Source organism: Phocoena phocoena, chromosome 3, assembly GCF_963924675.1.
Source record: "Phocoena phocoena chromosome 3, mPhoPho1.1, whole genome shotgun sequence".
Lineage (NCBI taxonomy): Eukaryota > Metazoa > Chordata > Mammalia > Artiodactyla > Phocoenidae > Phocoena > Phocoena phocoena.
In genome coordinates, this window is record NC_089221.1 from 39,306,023 (window position 1) to 39,330,310 (window position 24,288).

The window sequence follows — 24,288 nt, forward strand, 5'->3', positions numbered from 1 at the left end:
CGAACTAGATGTTGAGAGTAGTCCCTGGATGACAGCTAGCATGAAAATGGAAACCTCAGCCCTACAACTGTGAGGATATGAATTCTACCAACAACCTGAGTGAGCTTGGAAGCAGATTCTTCCCTCAGTCAAGACTTCTGATGAGAATGCAGCCTGGCTGACACCTTGACTGCAACCTTGTGAGACCTTGAGCAAAGGACCCCTAAGTTGGTCCTTTGCTCAAGGACCTAGGCCATGCCCAGACCCACGACCCAAGGAAATTGTGAGATAATAAACAGGTGTTGTTTTAGACCGATAAATTTGTGGTCATTTTTTATGCAGCAATAGATAACTAGCACAACATTTCAGAGATGGTATCATGGCTCTAGAAAATAATCAGAGACCCAGGAAACTCTCCCATCTGCTCACTGTGCCTGGCTTCTTCCTCATGGTCATCCCAAAGATACAACATGGCTTCTGGAGCTCCAGCCACAATGCCCAAGTTCCAATCAAAGAGAAGAGCGGAAATAAGAGCAGGAGAGATGCATGCTAGTTGTCTGCTACCCTTTAAATAGCTTTCCCACAAAACCCACACATATACCTCCACTTACACCTTGCTGGCCACTCCTATCTACAAGAGAGGTTAGGAAATAGAGTGATTTAGCTGGGAATATATCCAATAGGCAAACAAACAAACAGCAAACAGGATTCTATTGGCAAGGAAGAAGCGGGGTGGGAGAGGAATGGATATTGTGAGCAAACAGCAGTCTCTTCCACAGAGAGAAAAGGAAAAAAAAATTGTTCTGGCAACAGCCTTGCAAATGCTCTTTTTTTCTGCCACAAAAGTTTTCTAGGAGGGTGAGCAAAATAGATGAAGGGTGTCACAAGGTGCAAACTTCCAGTCTCAAAATAAATGTCTTGGGGATATAATGTACAGCATGGTGACTACAGTCAATAATACTGTATTGCATATTTTGTAACTTTGAATGGTGATGGGAGAAACTAGTATGAAGAAAGGTTTCTAGTCAATACTAGTGTTCTTCATCTTGCTCCATCTCCTCTGCCCTCAAATGCCTCATACCCTCCTCTGACTTTAAGGGAGGTATGTGCTCACCCATGTACAAGTCCTGCCCTGTGGAGAGACCCACACATATAAGCTACAGGCAAAGAAACTAGCTGATCCCTTCCCTCGTGAGTATTGTTTAAACCCCAAATCCAAAACATGGAGACATAAATCTTACATTTAAGCACTGCCACATTAAATCATTTCTCTTTCCCCTTCTTTCCACCTCACAGAAGGGCCTGTGTGTGTCTGAGTGATTAAAGATAGAACCAATGTGATTACTTGAAGATCAGATATAGAGGTCAGCTCACAGCAACTTAAGTTTACAAGGAAGAAGTGAGTTGGGGACGTGCTAGAGACCCATCCACAGGGACAAAAAGAGGAACATGGCAGCCTGTCTAGAAAGCCACGGGCTGCAGCCAGCAGTTGAAGGCAGTGCCTGAAGGGTGTGAAGAGCTCAGACATAAATCAGGCTGACTTTAGGACCTGCTGGGTGACAGAACCAAGTGGCCAAGAATACTGTTCAGGGGAGCCACACACTGACATCTGGAGGAGTTCAGCCGAAGGCAGCAGGGCTCATCTGGCTGGGAGACCATTAGATAATTCACCAAAGATCTGTAGATAGCCAGTGGTTTATAATAATGGACTGGATGTGGACTCTCTGTTAGACTTTCTGATAATGATGGAAAGACATATGCTTAAACAAAGTAGAAAGTGATGTATCATAAAAAATTATCAACAAACTGCTAAAAATGATAGAATTAATTTGACTTTGGGGAAAGTAGGATACTTGAGAAACCTTCTTGAAAGCATATCTTGGGATCCTCCCTAATAGTGATAGTACAAGAGGAAGGGAAAGTGCTAAAATTATAGAATTAGGCAATAGAAAATTCACATTGGTGTTCCTGATCAACTGCTGACAAAGCTCCAATCAGGGCAATGGCTGAGGTAAGTTCCTTCTCTCTTCAAGCACCTTATTTCATCATGCACAATGCTGTGGCATTTGTCCTTTCCCCTATCACCTCACTGTAAAAAGTATACAGGAATGATAATAATAAAGAATGGGGCAACACAATACTTCAAGCTTCTTTCTTGAGGTTGATTTTTTAAGAGCTTTATTGAAGTATAACTGATGAACAATAAACTACACATATTTAAAGAATATAATTTGGTAAGCTTTGATATACACCAGTGAAACTATCACCACAATCAAGATAATGAAACTCCAAAAGATATATCACCTCCAAAAGTTTCCTTAAAGGCCCTTTATAAACCCTCCCTGCCTCCCCTCCATTACCTGTCCCATCCTCAAGTCCCTATTTATCCAATTTCTGTCACTACATTACTTTGTATTTCCTAGAATTTTATATAAATGGATTCATACAGTGTGTCCATCTGTTGGTTTTACTTCTTTCACTCAGCATATGTATTTTGAGCCTCATCCATGTAATAGCATGTATCAATATTTCATTCCTTTTCATTGCTGAGTTGTATTCCATTGTATATCACTCATTTTTAGATTCACCATCTTTGTTTCCTTTTTGAAATCTTCCTTCTTTTTTTCTTGTTGTCAACCTGCTCATTATAGAAACTTTCATAATAACGCAAAAGGGTAAAGGGACAGGGGAAAAAATCACCTACAGAAAGCTTTCATATTTGAAATAAAAACCAACAAACAAAACTAAACAAAAATCTCTGAAGACTAAAAAGCCTTTTATGACTGTCAAAGAAGTAAATCCTTACAAGAGTTGTTTGGTGTCCCTTGATAGATACTGGGGGAGGGTTGTGGTGCTATTTCAGTCTTGGTAGCCTTGCCTAGAGCTAACGTTTAGAGCTACCTGTTCAGTCCTTCAAAGGCCATTATGTAAATGTTTTACTTACACAAAGGATGTCTTAATGAGGAGAGGTTATGAAATGAGGCAACATGCTAAATCTAGTAACGTAAGGGATATACATAAAAAGTCCTGAAGATCCACAGGCTAATAGCATCCAATAATCTTTATAAATCCGTGTTACTCCCCAAAGTGAATGGCATGAGCGCTGAGAGGGAATGCAATTTTGATTACCATGTGTTATCAGAAGTATTTCTACTGTTAAACCACAAATAATTTTTCTTTAACATTAAATATCTTTAAGTGTGGTCCATCTGCCATGGGATACACTCAGCAGCTGCTTCTTTTAGCCTAGCAAAGATCAACCTGACCTTGACCAATCAGCTTGTACTTTGAAGAGTGTACTTTGTGAAACATGTGAGTAGAGAAGTATTCATGCTTGGCAGAATTTGCTGTCTCTTCTGCTCAGTATTTTACCATGATTAATCCCCATCCATCTCTCTTCACTGCTGCTGCCACTGCTGAAGATGACGCTGTCAGTCTCATATTTCTTCTCTATAGCAGACGCCTTTCAAATGTTGTTGGATTCTGGCTGGGTATGACATTTTATGGGGCACTGCTGCCTCCAATCAGGCTTTTATGGGCTTCTTGGTTTGTGCACATGTGCAGACATTCTGACCCCAGGACCTCCGGAATAGATTCTGAGAACAACTGTATCTGACCATTCCAACATTTTGGACATCCCAACTCTTCCCAAGGGCATGGGTGTGAAGAGTGCTCCCTTGTGGTTTTGGCTTACATTCTTCTCACATCTGAAGAACTAGTCTAGGAGAATGTGAAGCCAGGTCAGAAATGCTAACAGAGCAACGATTTTGCTGGCAGCCCTTCAAGTTCCTTGGCATGAATTTGAACATACGGTAGTTTTTTCACATCTTTCTGTTTTTATTATGGTTTAAGTGAGCAGTTCCAAATACGTGAATTACACTTTCTGGTATAATCCAATCTGTAGAAAGGGCAATGACTGACAAAAACTCTGGAAAACTTTGAAGCCATTTTATAAAATTCCTTCTCAGATCTAGTCCTTTCTCCTTTCTGAGTCCTGAATCTTGTTGTTAAATGAACATAGTTACATAAAAAAATGTAAGAATCCATTCTGTGGTATTTCTAGTAATTTTAGTTTGTATTTTCTGTGCTGATTCAGTTTAACAATAGTGAGTTTACTTTTGGTAAGCATTCTAGCATAAGACATTTACAGATGCAATACGACTTTTTAAAATTATTGCCAAATAGTCTACAAAAAAATCTCCCCCCTTAAATCAGAGTTTTAAAGTATAAATGCCAGATTAAAATAATTATAAAGTCTATTTTTTTCCCAAATTCCATCTACTGCTAGTAAAGATCTGGGTGCCAGATGAACTGGGTCATCAAGGCCTGTTCCTTTCTTTTGTTCCTCTTGATATTTACTCCACTTTTTCCTTTTCCTCAATAAGCTTTCTCTTACCCTTCTCAAAATTGAATACTTTTCTCTTAGTCTAACATCTATTTTCATCCTCTCTTTTGATGGCTGATAAAGTCATGTACACTCAATTCTTTCTCCACCACCATATTCAAAGGAGTGATGCTCTACCCACTTACCTTTTCTTCCACTTTGAGAGCTGTACTCATGTTTCCTCCTCACTCCTGGCATCATTCAAAAGAATATACTTGCCCTGGCACAGCATATCCAAAATCATGTCAGCAGATCTGCAATGGCTTGGGTACAGGATTATGGAGAGGTACATCATGTGATGTTCGGGACAGCTAAATCAACATCTCAGGATTGGAAGAAACACACCGTCAAGACCTAAAAAGATAAGACTTCTATTTTGTCAAAAACCATAGGAGATTCCAAAGCCAAAGAAACTTATCCAACGCTTCTCATCACTATCCCCAATGGTTTGTGCAGTTCCTAAAAAGGAGAGTGAATAATAAATTGTAACACTGAGCCAAGAAGACAAAACAGCACACTGTACCACATTCTGAAGTAAGACATAATTTGGGTCCTGGTATTCAAGTGAAAGTCAGCAGCATGCTAGTTATAGGTAATAATATAATATCTGATTTAGCATTACAGTCGATGCAGTGATCTTCCTAGGCTATTACACATACCTAGGGAGTGTGGGGAGGATTCTTAAAAATGACAAAGCATTAATTTAACTACATTCAAGTGAGAGCACACATGATATAATAGTTCAATGTTTTTATAACTAGACTGAACACTCTGATAGCAGAGTGGATAGCTACATTTTGGTTACTCATATGAATCTTATTACTATATTTTGATAATAGACCTTAAGTAGACATTACAGAAAGTAATACTTGCTCTTTCACTATATGAATGTCTTGTAAATTAGGAGATGGTGAACTATCTAGTTATATTAATATATTAATGTTTACATTTAAATAAAGAAGAGCACAATACTCTCAAACCACAAAAGTTAATCGTAGTCATTCCTTAAGCATTTTCTAGGACTTATTCATATTTTAATTCTTGTTGATATGACATGATTGGAAATTTCAGAATAGTAAGTGGTAAAATACATACTTTAAATGCACAACTGAAATAAAATGAGACTGTGCAAAACAGAAGGGTATTTCTTTATAGAATTAACCTGTAGCAAACTAGTCATGGACCATGATGTTTGATGGGATTTTGGTCTATGAAGCTTCAGATTTTGTTCTTATTACAAAGCACCCTGAATATTATCTTGAAGCTTGCTAATTATTTTCTTGGAAGGAGGGTGTTATGTGTACTATGAAACAGCATTTCAAACATTTCTTTCTGGAATTATATTAAAATATTAAATAATGTTATCATTAGCACATAATTATACATAAAACATATGCTATATACTTTTAATGTTTTTCATATATTTGTAAGGTATATACAATCCACACACAAAGTCAGTTAAAATAGATCTGTCTTACCATTGTTACCTTTTTGCCTTATGTTTTTTTTCATTTTTGGATTGAATTTTGTACAATGGAGGCATTCCAACAACAGAGAATTGAGAAAACGCAACAAGGTAATTGTTACCTCTTGCCTGATGAACTCTTAAATCAACAAAGGAGTCTGCTTCTCCGGCTAATCAGCGCATGTGGGTCCCCCGCCTGACAGAAGAGCACAGAAGTGAATCTACGCTGCGGGGTTTCTCTCGTTTTCCAATTCAAACACTTGCCACACAAAGTGAATAAAATAAACCTGGAAAAAAATGCCAACGAATACTTGGGGCTATCTACATTTTGGTGGTGATATTAAGAATTAAACCACTCACTCCAATGTTCTGTATCAATAGCTATACCATCCTTTCCGGACGCTGCCACCAAGGCAAATGCAGAGGGAATGTCCTTACCATTTTCTGGAATGTAGGCGCTCAGATCAAGTTGAGCCCCTGGCAGCTGGCATAAAGAGATGATTTGACAAAGGGTTTGAAGCAATTAAAATGGTACCTTGAGGGGCTTCCCTGGTGGCGCAGTGGTTGAGAGTCCGCCTGCCGATGCAGGGGACACGGGTTCGTGCCCCGGTCTGGGAGGATCCCACATGCCGCGGAGCGGCTGGGCCCGTGAGCCGTGGCCGACGAGCCTGTGCGTCCGGAGCCTGTGCTCTGCAACGGGAGAGGCCACAACAGTGAGAGGCCCGCGTATCACAAAAAACAAAACAAAACAAAACAACAACAACAAAAAAATGGTACCTTGATTCTTTCATTTCCACAAGTATATTCATCTGGTGGAGGGGAGCCCGGGGGATTGGGGTATGGGCAGAGAAGGGGGCAACCTAACACTGAAAGTTTTACCTTCCCAAAGGGTTAGTCTCTGAGCCTGCAGCCGCGGATTGTGCTTTCTTCTCCACTCTTCGGGTCTAGGAGGTTGGAGGGTCTCCCAGCAGGCAGCCCCCAGGTGGCAGGCAGAGACCCCTGCTCTTATAGTGCTCGGCACCACGGGCAGGCGAACTGATTCACTTTTACTTTCGAGTCCCCACCCGGGCCCACCAGTGCGCGACAGAGACAGGCCATCCGGGGCTCTGGTCCCAAAGGTGCGTGACAAGCAGATTCACACTAAGGAACTGAGTGGCCTCTCTCGGGGGGCCGCGCTCGCCAACCCGGACGGAAAGAGGTCTGCGGGACGTTGGTTTTTTCCCAAGTCTAGCAGGAATTAGGGCCGGGGGTGTAGATTCAGTTCGATTTTTCCACTTCTTTCAATGGGAAGATGAAATTGAAAAATGCCCTTAAGCGCAGAACACGGGGCGCGGGGAGTGGCGGGGGGGGGGGGTGGATTCCAGCACAGAGTTTGGCAAGTTGGAAATCCGGAAGGGAGGAGGCTAGAGACGGAGATGTGGGGCGGGGTGGGGGGGGGCGTCTCTTTGTTTCGCGCTCCTCTTATCCTTGGACTCGGGGCAGGCTAAATTTCTAGCGACCTTTGTTGCTTGAACGCGGGCGAGTGGGGTTCTAGGAAACACCAGAAACGTGATCGCAAAGCTCTGAGCCCTACAGAGAACAGTCAGACAGGGTTTCCTGCGCCCTCGATGAGAGGCTACCTGGGGTAGAGCGGTCGACCTCGCGCCGCGCGGCTGCCCCAGGGGGAAGGGATGGCGTTCTTGACCCCTTCCGGGAGGCAAGTGATTAACTCGGTTGAGTTGATCAAATGACGTTCTTTCTGAAAGGGGTCGTCTCCTGCGCCCCTTTCTCAGCTGGTATTTAGCAGGTAGAGGGGCAAAGCAAATTCTTCTCTCAGCCTGAAGTCGCAAAGAATTAATGATTTTTCTTAACACCCTGGATCTGGAGGCGTAGAGAATTCTATTAATGTACACGCGCCCGGAGCTCATCCTCCCATTCACCTTCGCGGAGTCGACCTTTAAGATTGTCCCTAAAATCATACCTTCTGAACTGACCAGCCATTTACTGGGGTTTGGAGATTTTCCTCCAGCCCCGAAACCACCTTCTCTCCTACGCTCACAATCTGCCGGTAGATGCCACCAATGATTGCCTCCCCCCCGCTTAAAAACAGCCTCCACCCACGCTCCTCTCAGATACAGTAAACGGCCCCGACACGCTTTAGCCACCAGTTTTATTCGTAGAAAGTAGCTATAACTCTTGACATCACCTCCGCAACCTACCCGAGGACTCCAGCCGAGGACACCTTACTGAGGCTGTTTTTTTCGAGCGCTGAATTCTGAGACGTGAGGGAAGGTTATTTGAGGCATAGTGGTAGATTTCCGGGCTTCCAGTTCCCTCCCCCGCTTGGCCGGTAATTTTCTGCTGCCCCTCCTCCTCTTGACCTCCAACAAGGTACCTTCGCCTCCCTTCCCCCAACTCGTTCCCAGTAAACCTCCATCGCGCGTTGGAAATCAATCCTTTGGCGCTAAATTCAGAGCTGCCGGTTGGACAGGATTGCAGTGGGGCAAAGGGTGTCACTTCTTTCGGAAAGAATGTCATTTGATCAACTACACTTGAGTTAACTTGCTCCGGGTTTCCCGAGAGCTCGGGTGGACCCGTGGGTGTTTTGCTAGATTGGGTGCAGATGTGGTAGCTTTCAGCTGAACCGCCCAGGACCTGGGAGAGAAGCTTTTTCGCCCCTCAGGACTCCAATTACCCCCGAGAGAATCCGATGCATTTAATGAAGGCTTTGACAGAGGTAGGGTTCAGTGCGTCCTTGGATCAGAACCTCTTAGCACATTGCACTCACTGACTCCAACCTGGGGTCCACGCAGACCTCCGGTCCAGTTAAAAATTGCCTGTTCCTAGTCACATAGGGTTTCAAAAAGAAAAAAGAAAAAAAATAACTTTAAGAAGGAAGAAAAGGGTTTCACCTGACATGGCCAGCGCTTTTGTGAAATCATAAATGTTTCCAAAAGCACAATTTTAAAGGGAGGGTGCAAATTTCTGTCCTTGCTTGGTCGAAGTCCTACCGGCAGTGAGATGCGGAACCTCGCATTCTCAAGACTGATCTGAGGTTTGCGGCTTCGCCGCTTCCGGGAGCGTGGAATTCTATCCTGACTGGGAACAGAGCAGGAGACCGCACATGAACGCTGCCTCCCTGGCTGCCGTCCGCCAATAGAGAATAGCAGAACCGCTGGTGACAGACACAGCGGTTACGTGAATTCAGGCTAAGAAGCTCTGCATGCAGAAGAAAATTCTTGCTAACTCACCCAGATTGTTTTAACTGGTTAATAAAGCAACTGACACTCAACAAAACTACAACCACAGCAGGAGTCCTTGGCAATAAGAATGACAACTAAAGGTTTGTTGTTGTTAGCTGCCTTTATTATTATCTTTGCTTAGAATTATTTTTTTTAAAAAAAGGAGAGAAAAAAAGACAATCGTTTCATACCCAATGGTACATAAAGAATATCCCTTCCATTCTTCTCTGAAATTAGAGTACAGCTTCTCTTGATTCATCCTCATTAAGCCAGCACCAGCAACTGGAAGAGAGGCAAATTAGTTCTAAACATCCACAGCCGGTTCTGGGTGGAATATAAATGGTTTATCGTGACTCCCTTTATACGGCTGTAATTTTATCTGACCCTTGGATGTGATTTAAGATACTGATGGTTTGTATAGCCTTATTCCTATCTTACATAGGATAAGTAAAAACAAAAAGTGTGAATGGGATAAATATACATATATTCCATACCTATTTTCTGAGGTGAGTAAAATATGTCCATGTTTCATTTTGACCCCCAGATTATGTATTTGTGGATATCAGAAAATATAAATCCTTCAGTTATATATATATTTTTATATCTGAACACCTTACTCGTGGAGATTGGCATTCCAATTGTTATTCTCAAGCCTGATCCTGATGTGGGCTAAACTGAGCATCACCTCCCTGGGAATAAGTTCCCAAACAAACCCATAGTTCAGGGAAAGCTGATCAAAGCCTCCTCTCCTTCCCAATCTTGGTTAGTTGGGGAGGGAAAAGTTTTCCCCCTTACCGTACATAATTTCCCAAAGAACCTACTTAAAACCCACTTATATCTGCCAGAAGTTGTTGGGCAACAAATAAATCCTAAATATGTAATGCTACTTGTCAATTGCAATTAAAGCCCATTTAGATATTTGAAACGTAGCTTGAGAACATGATATTTGTTTAGGAATCTATATTTGGCATTGTTTGATGTGGAGTGTTTAAATTTTAATCAAAGCAGAGAAGGAAAGCAACAACACACAAAGCGCAGCTGTAAGAGCCCACCAGGCATTTTAGGTGGAAAAGCTGCGTTTTGGAAGGTGTGTACAAGTCCATGTGGGTGGATGCCACAGACTCAAGTGGAACTTATTAAATCTTAGCATCCCTTTTATATTCAAAGACACTAAAATATATTTGTGATGGCCAGGAGGTAACAGGAACTATACTTAATAAGAACTCATATTCTTTCTTCTCTCACCAGTAGAGGAGCTGACAACGGGATTCACACAACTGCTGTTTTTAAGGATAGATTTTTTGACCTACCAGAATATACAAAGGTCAAAATTGAATCCATTTTTGACAAGAGAGGGTCTAATCCCCCCTTTGAACACAAGAGGTCGCTCCTGTGATCAAATACTGGGGGGGGCGGAAATATTGCTAATCACAGTTTGATGTATTCTATAAAAACATTACAAAATTTTTTTACAGATATATTTGATGCGTTAAATGTGTGTATAGAAATCATTTAAACAAACAGGGGAATAATCTGTGATCGCACTTGAACTTCAAGGTGAAGTGAAACAATAATGCCTGCTATCCTAACTTTGATTTTAATGCAAAATGTATTAGCTACAGACACACAGAACTCCAGAGTACATCCATCATGGAACAACATAATTGGGTTCCCTCAAATTTCTCCCTTTGACAGGAGGTATCTAACAGCTTAGAAACTTCTTAAGAAAATACTTGTTTACAGTAACAGTGTGGGCTGAAGAAAGGAAAACATCTTGTCTTCATCGTTATGATAAAATTGCCTATTACTAACGGGTTACCTCCAAGCCACATGCCAGCTTTTCTATTTGGACTTGCTATCATCAGGAGCAATAATTCTTTAGAATAGCTTATGAGTTTAGGGAGTTAAAATACCACACTCTGTGTGTGGCTGGTTTGAAGGAGGATGGATAGTGAGGGTGCTTTCTGGATCTCAAATATAAGTCATCAGGCTTCTGGCAGCTTCCGTTGTTTAATTCCATGTTATAAAGGTGGCATGATGGAATATGATTGGTTAAAATTCTCTACTTCCTGGAGATATAGTACCTTTTTAAAAAATAGAGTCAGCTTGGTTATCTGTACAGGAAACATACCCGTATGCTGGGAAGATTTGCTTCGTGTTGTCATTACCAGCATCAGTTTTACAAAAGCAGCCTGACAAAAGGCTCCACGCATATAATACCAGCGAGACTAGAAACTATGACCAAAAACCAAAACCACCCCGCCCCCCCCAGTCTGGTAAATGTATCAACCTACCTCTAACTTTCGATTTCACACACACGCACTCTGATATAACTTATTGATACAATAAAAACAGAAAGGATGAGATCCATTTAGAAATTTTCCTTGAGAGAAAACAAAACAAATGCATGTTCTTGGCAAAGCCCCAGCCAGATCAGGAGGAAATTCAGCATCTTAGTTTCTCTCTGCGCTCTGGAGAAGCATATCCCTGTAAACCGAGCCACTGAGACCGGCTGAGGGCTCACGGCTGTTATCAAGGGCTAGATCTGGCGGATGATACAAAGAACGGAGTTTCCTAACACACCAGGTTTTCTCAAGGCAACCGAAATTAAACACCGAAATTAAACCTACTACTGCGTGCGTTTGCGGGCCTTTTTAGATAAAACTGGCAGTCACATTAGATAAGGAATAGCTATTCAGGAGCTTTTGGAGGAGTGCGGTGGGGGGAGTCTTCGTGGCCTTTCTGTGACTGTTTTGGGGAGATGGTTAAGATATGACGAGAACATGTAAGAAATTATTAAAAACAGTTATTTACCGGCGAGTTGCAGCCAACATTCTTCTCTCTCCAGGTTGTTTCCCGAGAGAAAATGATTAGATAAACACACCCAGTGAAGGGAAATAGGTATTTCGCTGTTCTCCTGTTGGACCTCTCCCTAACTCACGCCCTTAGACTGACGCATTTTTAAAATCTCTAGAGAGACGTGGAGACTTGTCCTTACAATTATCAAACACCACCAGCTAACTGTACACGTTTACTTAAAAACAAAGGGCAGGAAACCAGAAGAGAGAGGAACTGGACAGGCTATATTCACTTTGCAAACTTTAAACTACTGGCCGATCACTTTGCACTTAGGCTTCGGGTTAGTGCACTTCCTAATTCTAAACTGCAAAGCCGACCTCCCGGGTCGGAAGGAGAGAGTAGTCCGCGGAGTCAGCTTGGTTTTACCTGTGCGCTTCCAACCTGATTTTCCGCTTAGGCACGAAGCGCCCCTTCCCCCCACCCCCCACGTTTCTGGAGATCTGAGGTCAGGGATAACGGGGTAGTGGGGTAGCAGCAGCGAACAATTCCTCTGAGTCTATTCATCCCATGACCGGTTCGTCTTCCCCTAGCCAGCTCCCAGCGCGCTACGCGCAGCCAGTTCGGGAACTCACCCGCCCCGGCAGCAAAGCCCGGCCAGGCCCGGAGCTGTGCGCCAAAGCGCGAAACCAAACGAGGCAAACAGCCTGTTCCAAGTCGCCCCTCTTCCTAAAGCCCGGGAAGGACCTCTTCATCAGGAAGACCTACCCACCAGCCACTCGCCACCGGCGGCGGAAAAGTGAGCCCAGCGCGCAACACGGCCAGCCGGACTGCGGGGACCCCAGGAGCGCAGGGCGGAGGAGCAGCGCGACAGGAGGCGAGGGCGCTGGCGGCACGGCCGAGAAGGAGCAAGGGAGGGGGCAGGAGGAGGAGGAGAAGGAAGCCAAAAGCCAGAGCGGCCGGGCCGCCCGAGCATCGGGGGAGAGCGGCCTGAGGCCCGAGCAACTCGCCTCGTGAGCCCTAATCCTCTCCCGCGGGCTCGCTGAGCGGTCAGTGGCGCACGGCAGCAGCGAGGCTGAAATATGATAATCAGAACAGCTGCGCCGCACTCCCCGCAGCCAATGGGCGAGGCGCTCGCCTGACGTCCCCGCGCGCTGCGTCAGACCAATGACGATGGAGCTGAGTTGGAGCAGAGAAGTTTGAGTAAGAGATAAGGAAGAGAGGTGCCCGAGCCGCTTCGAGTCAGCCGCCGCCGCAGCGCCTCCGCTCCGCCAACTCCGCCGGCTTAAATTGGACTCCCCGATCCACGAGGGCGCGGCGCAGCCGGGCAGCGGCTCTCTCAGCCTTGGCAACCCTAGGGGCCACTGTTTCCCACTTAGCCACAGCTCCAGCATCCTCTCTGTGGGCTGGTCACCAACTGTACAACCACCATTTCACTGTGGACATTACTCCCTGTTACAGATATGGGAGACATGGGAGATCCACCAAAAAGTAAGAGGCGATTTTACCTTGTGGGGCTCGGTGTGCTGTTCTTGTGCGGGGGTCTCTCTCAGGCAAGGGTGCCAAGGGCTCTTCGGAGTTCGAGTCATTGCTTGGAGAGAGAGAGAGAGAGAGAGAGAGAGAGAGAGAGAGAGAGAGAGAGAGAGAGAGAGAGAGAGAGAGAGAGAGAGAGAGAGAGAGAGAGAGAGAGAGAGAGAGAGAGAGAGAGAGAGAGAGAGAGAGAGAGAGAAGGTGGCTTTTTCTTGTTGCCGCCACGCCTGCATGCTTGCTGTCGCTTCTGATCTTCGGGAAACTGATCGTACCTTGTGTTTGAATTCGCCTGCGTGCCCTCCAAAACCCTAGCCTTCTGGTGTTAAGCGGTGGTTTCCTCCTCGGGAATCCTGAGCTCTCCGAGAAGGTTATTCTGTTGCAAAGGTCCGCCTGCAAGTACAATACCCGGAGATGTGAATTAGCATTAGACTTGCAAAAGAGAACAAGTGACAACTGTATTGATGTCTGCTCTTGCTAACAATTTCCAGTCCTATGTGCTATTTAAGAGCGTGCTTCATGGAAAATATAGACATCCCTGCGTTCACTTAACGCTTCTAGTCAAAACCTTTTCTTTGACTTGACTTATCCATAATCTTTCCCAATGATTATGGCAAAGAGGGAGGAGGGAGGAAAAAGAAATACAAAATGAACGGGTTTGATTGCGTGCTAGGCTTACAAATGTAGACTATTCAAATCTGCATTTTACATATATTCCACCTCCTTTTAAAAATGAGTCAGGGTTTTGATGGCACACTCCAATTACCATCCCAAAGTGCAATACTCTTTTAAAAAAAAAAAACTCGCAGAGTACGCCCTATAAGAGAACGACACTAAAAGTGTGTTTATCTCTGTAGGAAGTAAACGGTTAGTCAATCATGTATTTATTTTCATTTCAGAAAAACGTCTGATTTCCCTATGTGTTGGTTGCGGCAATCAAATTCACGATCAGTATATTCTGAGGGTTTCTCCGGATTTGGAATGGCATGCGGCATGTTTGAAATGTGCGGAGTGTAATCAGTATTTGGACGAGAGCTGTACGTGCTTTGTTAGAGATGGGAAAACCTACTGTAAAAGAGATTATATCAGGTACGCCATTTATACTGCTTCCTTAATTTTGTGAGATTTCCCTCTCTCTCCCCATTCTTTATTATTTTCTGTGGCTTTGTCCTTTGGTGAAGTTTGCCTTAATGGATTCCAGCGTGCAAAAGTTACCCTTGTAAGTGTAATATGTAAATTAACCTATGCTGTTCATTTTACTTTTTAGAGGGAAAAAAACCCCCGCGACACTCGATAGTGGTTCCCATAAATTATGTGGCATTGAAACTTGTATAATTGCTCTTGGAATTTGTGATGCTCAAATTATTTTCCTCTGTTACCCTCCCCCTTCCAAAACAAACAAAAAAAATCAAGATGGAAAAGTTGGGGTTTCTAAACTTTAAAAAAAAAGGTTGGTTGGTTTTTATTGTATCATGCAATGCTTTTTCTTTTTTATTTATTTTAATCGAGTATTTTATTAGTAACTTCCAGATTCTTCGGAGATGTCAATGCAATAGGTGAAATAGTTTGACCTAAGCATATTTAGAGATGTACTTTGAAAGAGCAAATAGAGATATTGCCCTTTTACTTTTAGGGTAAGGACTCCTGCCTGGAAAATTTAAAAACCAACCCAAATATTCTCTGTAAAAAAGACCGGAAATTTAATCTTTTTAAATATTAACCCTTTGGTGACATCTGACTGTCTTCTTTCTTATCTTATCTGAGCTGATGAATTAGACAGAGCAGATCAAATTGCCCATCATCTGTCTACGAACAATTGGTATATTTAGATAATTGAACAGCTTCCTTTCTCACATTAAAATCTGGTAACTGATAAAATGAGCGAATTGCCCTTACTGTCAAGAATAAAACCACATAAGGAACTTCCTGAAGTTTTTTCTTTCAGTTTATTCTGCGTCTAAACTTTATGCTTTGCCAATCTCAAATTTTCTGACTTGTGTATACATATGTCAGAAACTTCATTTTCTGCCTTAGGAAGGAAGTAGAATTTCCAAAGAAAATGTTATTGTTTTAAGAACAAAACAGAAGAGATAACACCTTCGTTATTATGTCGATTCGTTATTATGTCGAATAATATCAAAATATTATATTTAAAAATAAGTTCTCCAGTGGCTGTTAACAAGTAATTAGCTCTGTAAGTCATAGAGTTTATGGAGTTTAGAACTTAACCTTAAAGTTTAGCTGTGATTTAAGTATGCAGTTACAATTTTTTCCTGCTCACTTAGTGTGCAGTATTTTTTCTTATTTTAAAACCATGAAGTGGAGAGTGTAATTTTAATAAAGCTGAACAGTGCAGGAAAAAAAGTTTATTAATACTTTGATGGTGGGGGAGGAGGACGGGAGGAAAGAGGGGAAGTGGGAAGCTAGAGGAAGGGGGAGGGATTTTCCAAATTGTTTGGTCACAGGCAAGGTAAAGTCCTCATCCTATGAAGTGGGAGATCTCACATAGAGTAGGCGGAGGGAGGGAAAACTTTTGAATCTACCTTCTAACCTCTGACAAATGAGCCATTTTCAATTGTTTACTTGATTGGTTTGTGAACTGGAGATTCTGGAGAGGGAGAGCTCACTTCTCAACCCCAGCAGTAGCTTTACTCCTGTGGAGATAGTGTTTTGCTCAATTGTATTCAGACCTGCTTGTGCCTAATTCTGGCTAAACGTTAGTGGAAGGAACCAATCGCTTTTACATTTCTTCTCTCTTTCAACTGTGTGTGTGTATGCACGTGCAAGTGTGTGTGTCCCTTTGAAATCCTGTAGTTGTAAAAGCAGAACAGAGAGACCGTTTAGATTTCCGAATGCCTTTCCCCACTTGGGGGAGCGAGGCTCCCCCTCTTACCCCGCTTTGTGTAGGTCTTTTCCTCTCCTCCATTCTCTCTTTGTAGGAACGCTCCTGCTTTGATTATTAGTGATAACGCGGAGAGGGGGCCAGGGCAGAGCCTCTAGATGAAACCTACAAGGATTGTCTCTTGGTAAAGAAAGGTCAGCAGTGAAGAAGACCTTAGGAGGGGGTCTTTTCATTTTTCTGTCTGGTCAGGGTTCTCAAACAAACTGAAATAAAGGTAGATGCTTCAGCAAATTGAAAAAGATGGAGGGAACCAAAGCAGATTTTTAAAATAATAATAGAAGGAGGAAGGGAGAGGAAACTTTCTGTTAACATTGCTGCCTGAGGAAAAGATCTTTAGCTGGGAAAAAGTGCAGTGGGCTTGTGCAGAAAGGGCTCTGGAAACCCTCAGAGGTTTCATTTTGTTCTTCTGCCTGTGCATTTGTGTGTTTTCAAACCGAGTGGGGTGACAATCTCATTCCACAACCTCATTTTCTTTTGAAAGGAGGATTTGGGTTGCAGTTTTAGAGACGTTTCTAGCAGCAGAAATTGGGGGATAGGGAGGCAAAAATTTGGGGCCAGTGACTCCCGAGTCCCCCTGGACCCCTTCCTGCCAAGAGCGGCAAGGGCCACCCTGGACTGGTCGCTGGAGCAGCGGCCCAGGCTTCCAACACGTCAGACATTTTTCGATGGTTTGGACTGGGCGTTTTCAACTAAGAGGTACGGATCGAGACACAGAAGCTCATAGGAAAGGGAAATGGAGCGGGAAACGAGAGAAATCTAATCATTTCCACCCTCCCATTCCCAGCTTGTCTGCGAATGCTGATTTCAGTGTCTCAGGGCATTGTGGCCGAGGTTGCCAGCGACCTTGGGTCGGGGGCAGCGCCCGCCTGAAGTGACCACCTCTCTCTGTGCTTCCCTCCCGCCCCGGGCCCGGGCCCCGCGCAGGTTGTACGGGATCAAATGCGCCAAGTGCAGCATCGGCTTCAGCAAGAACGACTTCGTGATGCGCGCCCGCTCCAAGGTGTACCACATCGAGTGTTTCCGCTGCGTGGCCTGCAGCCGCCAGCTCATCCCCGGGGACGAGTTCGCGCTGCGGGAGGACGGGCTCTTCTGCCGCGCGGACCACGACGTGGTGGAGAGGGCCAGCCTGGGCGCCGGCGACCCGCTCAGCCCCCTGCACCCGTCGCGGCCGCTGCAAATGGCAGGTACTTCTGGGCGTGGAGGGAGGCCCTCCTCGGGGAGGCAGGCGCCACTCCTGCCAGCGCGCCAGCGGCCGCAGCAACCCTGGGACCTCTGCGGCGGTTGCTGCGGTCGGAGGCGGAGGGTTCTGGGTGCGGTTTGCACCGCGCTTCACTCTTTCGCAGCAAGGTTCAATGCCCTCACTGTCTCCCTTGACCACCCCCCTCCCAGCACAGCTACCCGTCTGTGTGTCTAGATGTGGGTGCCCGTGAATGTACACCGCTTGGGCACACGTGTCTGCACACGCCCAAACAGTACTTCCAGTTCACCTTGGCCTCCAAAACGCGGCTTACTGAAAACGGGCTTCAGCTCCCCGCCAGGTATTCTCCCCGCAGCTGCCTAATTAAAGGGGTGGAGCTCTGGGCCCCTGGAGCTTCCTCCTTTAACCCAATGAAGGAAGCTTAGGTGGCCTCAAGTTATTTAGCCTCTCAATTCCTTTTCCCTTGCAAACTGCCCCCCCCACTCCAAAATACTTTAAAAATTTATTTGTATCCCTTTGTGAGAGAGTGGGCCTGAAAAGATACAGTTTTAATAATTGCAAGCCTTCGCACGGAGCCGTAATTTAAAACTGTCCACAAGCTTATCTGAAGTAATTGCCTTTGAAAGGGAGCCTCCCTCTTTAAACCGTTCATTCTACTTGATTTGGTGAGAATTTCATCTTCGGGCCTGTTGCTGTGACACTAAATTGACCCCATAGGTGTTGACCTGACCCCCGGGGGTCCTGGAAAGTGCAAGATTTGTAACAAACAGATCTGAGGGCCCTTGCCCCAGGAAGGAGAGTAGAAATAGAGCAAGGTTGGCCAGGAGGGGGGCCACAGGTAAGAAGGCAGACAACGTTTCCAAACCTGCTTTCTGGTCTTGATAGATCTGCCCTGTGCATTTTTAAAGTGTCAATTCGCCCTGAGTTCTGGCTGTGAGAAAACTACAACTCTTCCTCCTCTGCTCTCTGGCAGCACTAAGAATTCCGTCCTGGGGGATTTGTGACTTAGCTTGCAGGGGGGCAAAGCCAGAGGTGGCAAATTCTGTTAGGTGCAACCTGTGCTCTGCTGTGGGAAGCACAGAAGAGGCCGAAGTATTGGGAGGGAGTCAGGAGCCAGAACACTCCCCAGCTGTCTTTCCTCTAGAGGCCAGGCAGCTCTAAAGAGTTTCGATTTTCCTTTTCTTGGGATCAGATCACATCAGGAACATCCAGGTAGATTTAGTAGATCCAGGTAGACTAAGAAAGATCAAAGCCTGGAGAGATGGCCGAAATCCCGAATTTCTTTATCCCCTTGATATAATTGTACCCTGGGGACTGAAGTTCAAGCTCTCTGTCAGAATTCTCCTCAGCCTTTGCGCTGCAGGCATCCCGCTGGGGTAGTGTCTCTGGCTGTCACTGGGGTTCTGCGTTTCTTTCCCTAGTACCGCCTGTGCGTTGGGGGTGGGGGTGTGTGTGGACTCGGTGTAACCTGGGCCCAGTTCGGGTACTAGAAAAGGCGCATAGGGAGGAGAAACAAGGCAGAACGATGCCGCCCTTGCTGTGAGCAGGGAGACAGGCCCTGAGACGTGCGCCCCTTTGCTGACTCCATGTTGACATGAGCAGGGGCGAAGGCTGCTTTCCGGGGCCGGATTACTGAGCATTGACCTCTGAGATTAGAAAGCGAGATTTTATTCTCCCTTTCGCGCCCCTTACCCCCACCTCTGCCGCCCCTGCTTTGTCTGTCGAGGCTGCAAAGAGCTGCCCATTGTCCGGGAGCGGCGCGGGCGGGCGGCCCGGCCCGCTCACGGCACCCCTTGCCCCGCAGCCGAGCCCATCTCCGCCCGGCAGCCGGCCCTGCGGCCCCACGTCCACAAGCAGCCAGAGAAGACCACCCGCGTGCGGACTGTGTTGAACGAGAAGCAGCTGCACACCTTGCGGACCTGCTACGCCGCCAACCCCCGGCCCGACGCGCTCATGAAGGAGCAACTGGTGGAGATGACCGGCCTCAGTCCCCGCGTGATCCGGGTCTGGTTTCAGAACAAGCGGTGCAAGGACAAGAAGCGGAGCATCATGATGAAGCAGCTCCAGCAGCAGCAACCCAATGACAAAACTGTGAGTGGCCCTGGGGCCCGGGCAGGGGACGAGAGGGGGAAGCCGAGGAGGCGTGCGTGCCGGCTGCCCAGGTGGGCCGGCGCCGTTTCCCTCCGGCTCCGGAGCAGGACCCGGCACTGGCGGCCCCTCCCCCCGACCCCTGCCCCGGGGAGAGGCCCCCCCACCGGTGCCCGGCCCAGCGCCCACACCGCGGCCCGCGCTGCTCCGGGAGGCCCCAGCCCGCGGGGGTGGGCTCGTGCCCTTCAGCCTCGCCCTATCCCTGATCCGGAAGGGCCGTCGCCCCCTCCGTGGGCAGTGAGGCCTGGCGCCGGTTTTGCCAAAGTTCCGGTCATCAGTTCCTCAGGCAGCCGAGAGGAGGAAGGGACAACTCCTTGGCTTCCTTTTTAATCCAGGGTCATCCCGGTGTCCCCCGTGCGCAGCCTGCAGCAGAGCCCCCAGGTGGGCGAAGTGCCCCAAGGTGACCCGTGAAAACAGGGCACCTTCTGCTCCAGGTCAAGCCCAGGTCTCCAGAGATGTCAGGCCCCTGGCACTATTACCCACAATCATCCCTGGCCCAGAGCGGCACCCAACTGGCAGGCCTCCTGGTTAGGTTAAACTAAAGAGTTTCTTTCTTCCCCCCACCAACCAGCAATTTTTATTTTTTTTTTTGCTTTTTACGGCTTAGGCCCTATTTTTAAATGCCATAAAACGTGCTGTCATTAAATTTGACAGACTGGCCAAGCCTGGGCCAGGGCATTTTCTAAGTTGGTTAGTGCATAATAGCACAATAGTGGCCTGACCCAAGTGCTTGGGAGTCGGGGTTGGCTCCCAGAGAATTGCCTGCAGAAAGTCTACCCCCAGATCTGACTAACAAACTGCCCAGAAAATCACCATGTCTAGAGGCTGAAGGGAGGCCTATCCTGCCTCAGCTTTCCACTGAGATGCTATGGCCTGGAAAGGCAGACGGGCGGAATTGGGATTAACAGTGAATTTAAAGGGAAAGAAGAAAGTCGAAACAGAATCTCGCTTAATAAGGTCCAAGCAGACCTAATAGTCCAGGCCACAGAAACAGAAGAACAAAACGTAATAACACAAAACTGAACCCTGGCTAATATCCATACGCCCAGCAGATTAACTGAGTCAATAAAGGCCACTATATAGATAAGATAATACCAGGGTATATTTGCTTAGCCTGCACAGACAATGGAGGGAGGGAGTTTGCTCATTAACATGTTGGGATTGGGGGGGGACCTATTCACAGAATATCCAGGGGATGACAGGAACTCCCATGGTGGCTGCCAGTCCAGAGAGACACGACGGTGGCTTACAGGCAAACCCAGTGGAGGTGCAAAGTTACCAGCCGCCTTGGAAAGTACTGAGTGACTTCGCCTTGCAGAGTGACATAGATCAGCCGGCTTTTCAGCAACTGGTAAGTGTCAGCTCCCAGAGTGGAGAGGCTGAATCTCCAAAGAAAGGAGATTCTGGTTAAACTGTCACACAAGGAAAGATTCTGGGGGGGTTAGCGAGGAGGGTGCTCCCCGACCCCAGGGTTGGGGAGAGACGAAGGGGGTGTGTTGGAGAGAGGAGGGAAGCACTCAAGGAAAACAAACCTCTTGTCAGTCTTTTCTGTGAGAGTTCATAGTTTGACCATATAGGTTGAATTTTCTATCAATCAGGCCTGTTCTGAGGGATTAACTTCAAGGTGCCTAACTAAATAGACACGCGTGGGAAGGTATCCTGGGTTGCAGAATCATACATCTTCGACTTGTAGCGTCAGAAGGGACATTAGAGATCACCTTGGCATTTTGATCAGCAGCCAGTAAATGTACTCCCTTCTCAGCTCCTAGAGCATGGTATAGTTAAGGACCTAAATCAAGGTGATTGTAATAATAATCAATGTTGTAATACATAATCAATGTTATTATCAATGGTCAGCAGGCACCCATATGCACTATTCAAATATATCAATAAAAAGTTCAGTTATTCAAAGATATGATTGATACTTTTTGTGACTATATCTCTTTCTGGGACTATATCTTAATCTAAAATGTAGGAGTGCTTAAACATTTTTTCAGTATGTAAGTTCAAATATCCTTCACAGTCACATACTGTGGGGCATGTATAGCAAAAGGAACCTGAGTTCTACCAATCAGAGAGATAATAATGTGAAAACCGGTTTTCGTGTTAATATTTCTACACATCCAGAGAAGAGAAAACTCAACTCACCTTTCACCTGGGTGAAGATAACTAATATTATTAAGTATATATCTTTTGTGAGATGATATATGTACACATACGGTTTTTTTTCTTAAGTAATAAACAGCCCTGTAGGATCTTGTTCTATAAAACAAGATCCATCCAAAAAACTTGTGCCTTTCTTTGAAAATAAAGCTTGAATTGAGGTTAACTTTTTCCCCTCAAATTTATCTGGAGGGCATTTTCTTTCTTTGTGGCAACAGTTGGGTAATGGGCCACAGGCAGGTGTTAAAAGGGCTTGGCCCAGGTGTCTGTTTGAAAGTGGGCCAGTCTAGAGGAGGCAGATTTGAGAAGTCCCTTGGCTTCACAGTGGGGAAGTTCAATAAGATAGCAAGGAAGGTAGATCCCGGAATTAGGAAAAAGAAATTATTTTTAATGTCAGGCTAATCTTACCAGTTATTTGGATCATAGAAGGCAGGTAAGGGGAGGGTTCAGGGCAGCCAAGTGTTTGCACCTCCTGAAACTTTAGTGTCAGCTGAGAGCAGTGGAAGGGAAGCCGAGGATGGGGAGGTGTTGGGAGCAGAGTGGAGAAGAAGGTTTACAACAGCAACACAATACTTTCGGCTTAAGAGAAGGAGCCAGATATTTATAATGTGGATGACGTTATAATATATGGGTCTCCTCTCGGAAGGAAGAGCCTGATTGAAAGAGAGAAAGAGGCCAAAAGGCAGCAGGACCAACAGCAAGGAAGAAAGGCCACGCTGTGAACCCTCTGAGGAGTTAATCAGTGTTCTGTGGAGCCTCCCCTGAATCTCCCGTCACAGGATCTGAGCGGCGTGTTATGGATTTTCCAACTCAAGAAGGGAGGCTTTGATGCCTAGAGACTGAGAACTCGCCTGCTCCCAGGGCAACACGTAGCCAGCAGGATAATTTTATTTCGAGCATGCATGGTAGAGTTGCGATGCCATTTTACAGTGGGAAACACATTTGTTCTTAAATAATTTAATGCAACATAATGTTGGGAATTCAGTTTCAGTTAAAACAGGGATCTCTTGGAAGATGGGAAAGCGAGAGGATTTCTTCCCAAGTTCTTTTCCTTGTAGGCTTTCTTTAAGCCTGTTAAAATTCAATTATATGTGCGGATATCTCTATCTATATATCTGTCTCTGCACACAGACACACACACACACACACACACACACACACACAGAGGACAAGTTTATAATCCTTTTGTGAATACGATCACAGCCTCCTTTATTCATTTCTTAACCTTCCATGCAGGTCAATTTTTCAGAAGGAGGACCGGGCTCTAATTCCACTGGCAGTGAAGTGGCGTCGATGTCCTCTCAGCTCCCAGATACACCTAACAGCATGGTAGCCAGTCCAATTGAGGCATGAGGAACATTCATTCAAATGTATTTTTTTCCCTGTTGGAGAAAGTGGGAAATTATAATGTTGAACTCCGAAACAAAAGTATTTAACGACCCACTCAATAAAAACTGAATCAAGAAATGAATGCTCCATGAAACGCACGAAGTCTGTTTTAATGACAAGGTGATATGGTAGCAACACTGTGAAGACAATCATGGGATTTTACTAGAATTAAAACAACAAACAAAACCCAAACCCAACGTAATGCTATCCAATGACCTTAGGAGTACTGAAGAAAAAAAAAAAGACGTTTTTAAAACGTAGAGGATTTATATTCAAGGATCTCAAAAAAAGCATTTTCATTTCACTGCACATCTAGAGAAAAGCAGAAATAGAGATTTTCTAGTCCATCTTATTCTGAATGGTGCTGTTTCTATATTGGTCATTGCCTTGCCAAACAGGAGCTCCAGCAAATGAGCAGAAAGAGAAACTGGCCTCTTTGGCTGAAAGAGTCCTTTCAGGAAGGTGGAGCTGCGTTGGTTTGCGATGTTTTTAGTTGACTTGAACAAGGGGTTAATTGAAATCCTGGGTCTCTAGCATGTCCTGTAGCTGATTTCTTTTTTCCTTTTGCCCCTCCCCCTCTTTTTTTTTTTTTGAGATCCATCCTCTATCAAGAAGTCTGAAGCGACTTTAAAGGTTTTTGAATTCAGATTTAAAAACCAACTTATAAAGCATTGCAACAAGGTTACCTCTATTTTGCCACAAGCGTCTCGGGATTGTGTTTGACTTGTGTCTGTCCAAGAACTTTTCCCCCAAAGATGTGTATAGTTATTGGTTAAAATGACTGTTTTCGCTCTCTCTGGAAATAAAGAGGAAAAAAAGGAAACTTTTTTTTTGTTTGCTCTTGCATTGCAAAAATTATAAAGTAATTTATTATTTATTGTCGGAAGACTTGCCACTTTTCATGTCATTATGTTTTGTTTGCTGAAGTAAAAAAAAAAAGATAAAGGTTGTACCGTGGTCTTTGAATTATATGTCTAATTCTATGTGTTTTGTCTTTTTTCTTAAATATTATGTGAAATCAAAGCGCCATATGTAGAATTATATCTTCAGGACTATTTCACCAATAAATGTTTGGCATAGATAAATAAATAAACACAATGATCCAGGGTCCCTCTT

General features: G+C 45.0%; 1 protein-coding gene across 1 annotated transcript; it reads left to right on the forward strand.

Moving 5' to 3' along the window:
• The first annotated feature begins 13,084 nt into the window (after nucleotides 1-13,084).
• ISL1 (ISL LIM homeobox 1) lies at nucleotides 13,085-23,403 on the forward strand. The gene is made up of 6 exons (XM_065874836.1): nucleotides 13,085-13,336; nucleotides 14,272-14,461; nucleotides 17,199-17,458; nucleotides 19,277-19,563; nucleotides 20,804-20,971; nucleotides 23,020-23,403. The coding sequence occupies exons 1-6, from the start codon at nucleotides 13,309-13,311 to the stop codon at nucleotides 23,134-23,136; spliced, it is 1,050 nt and encodes a 349-aa protein (XP_065730908.1). The 5' UTR covers nucleotides 13,085-13,308; the 3' UTR covers nucleotides 23,137-23,403.
• Nucleotides 23,404-24,288: the final 885 nt, after the last annotated feature.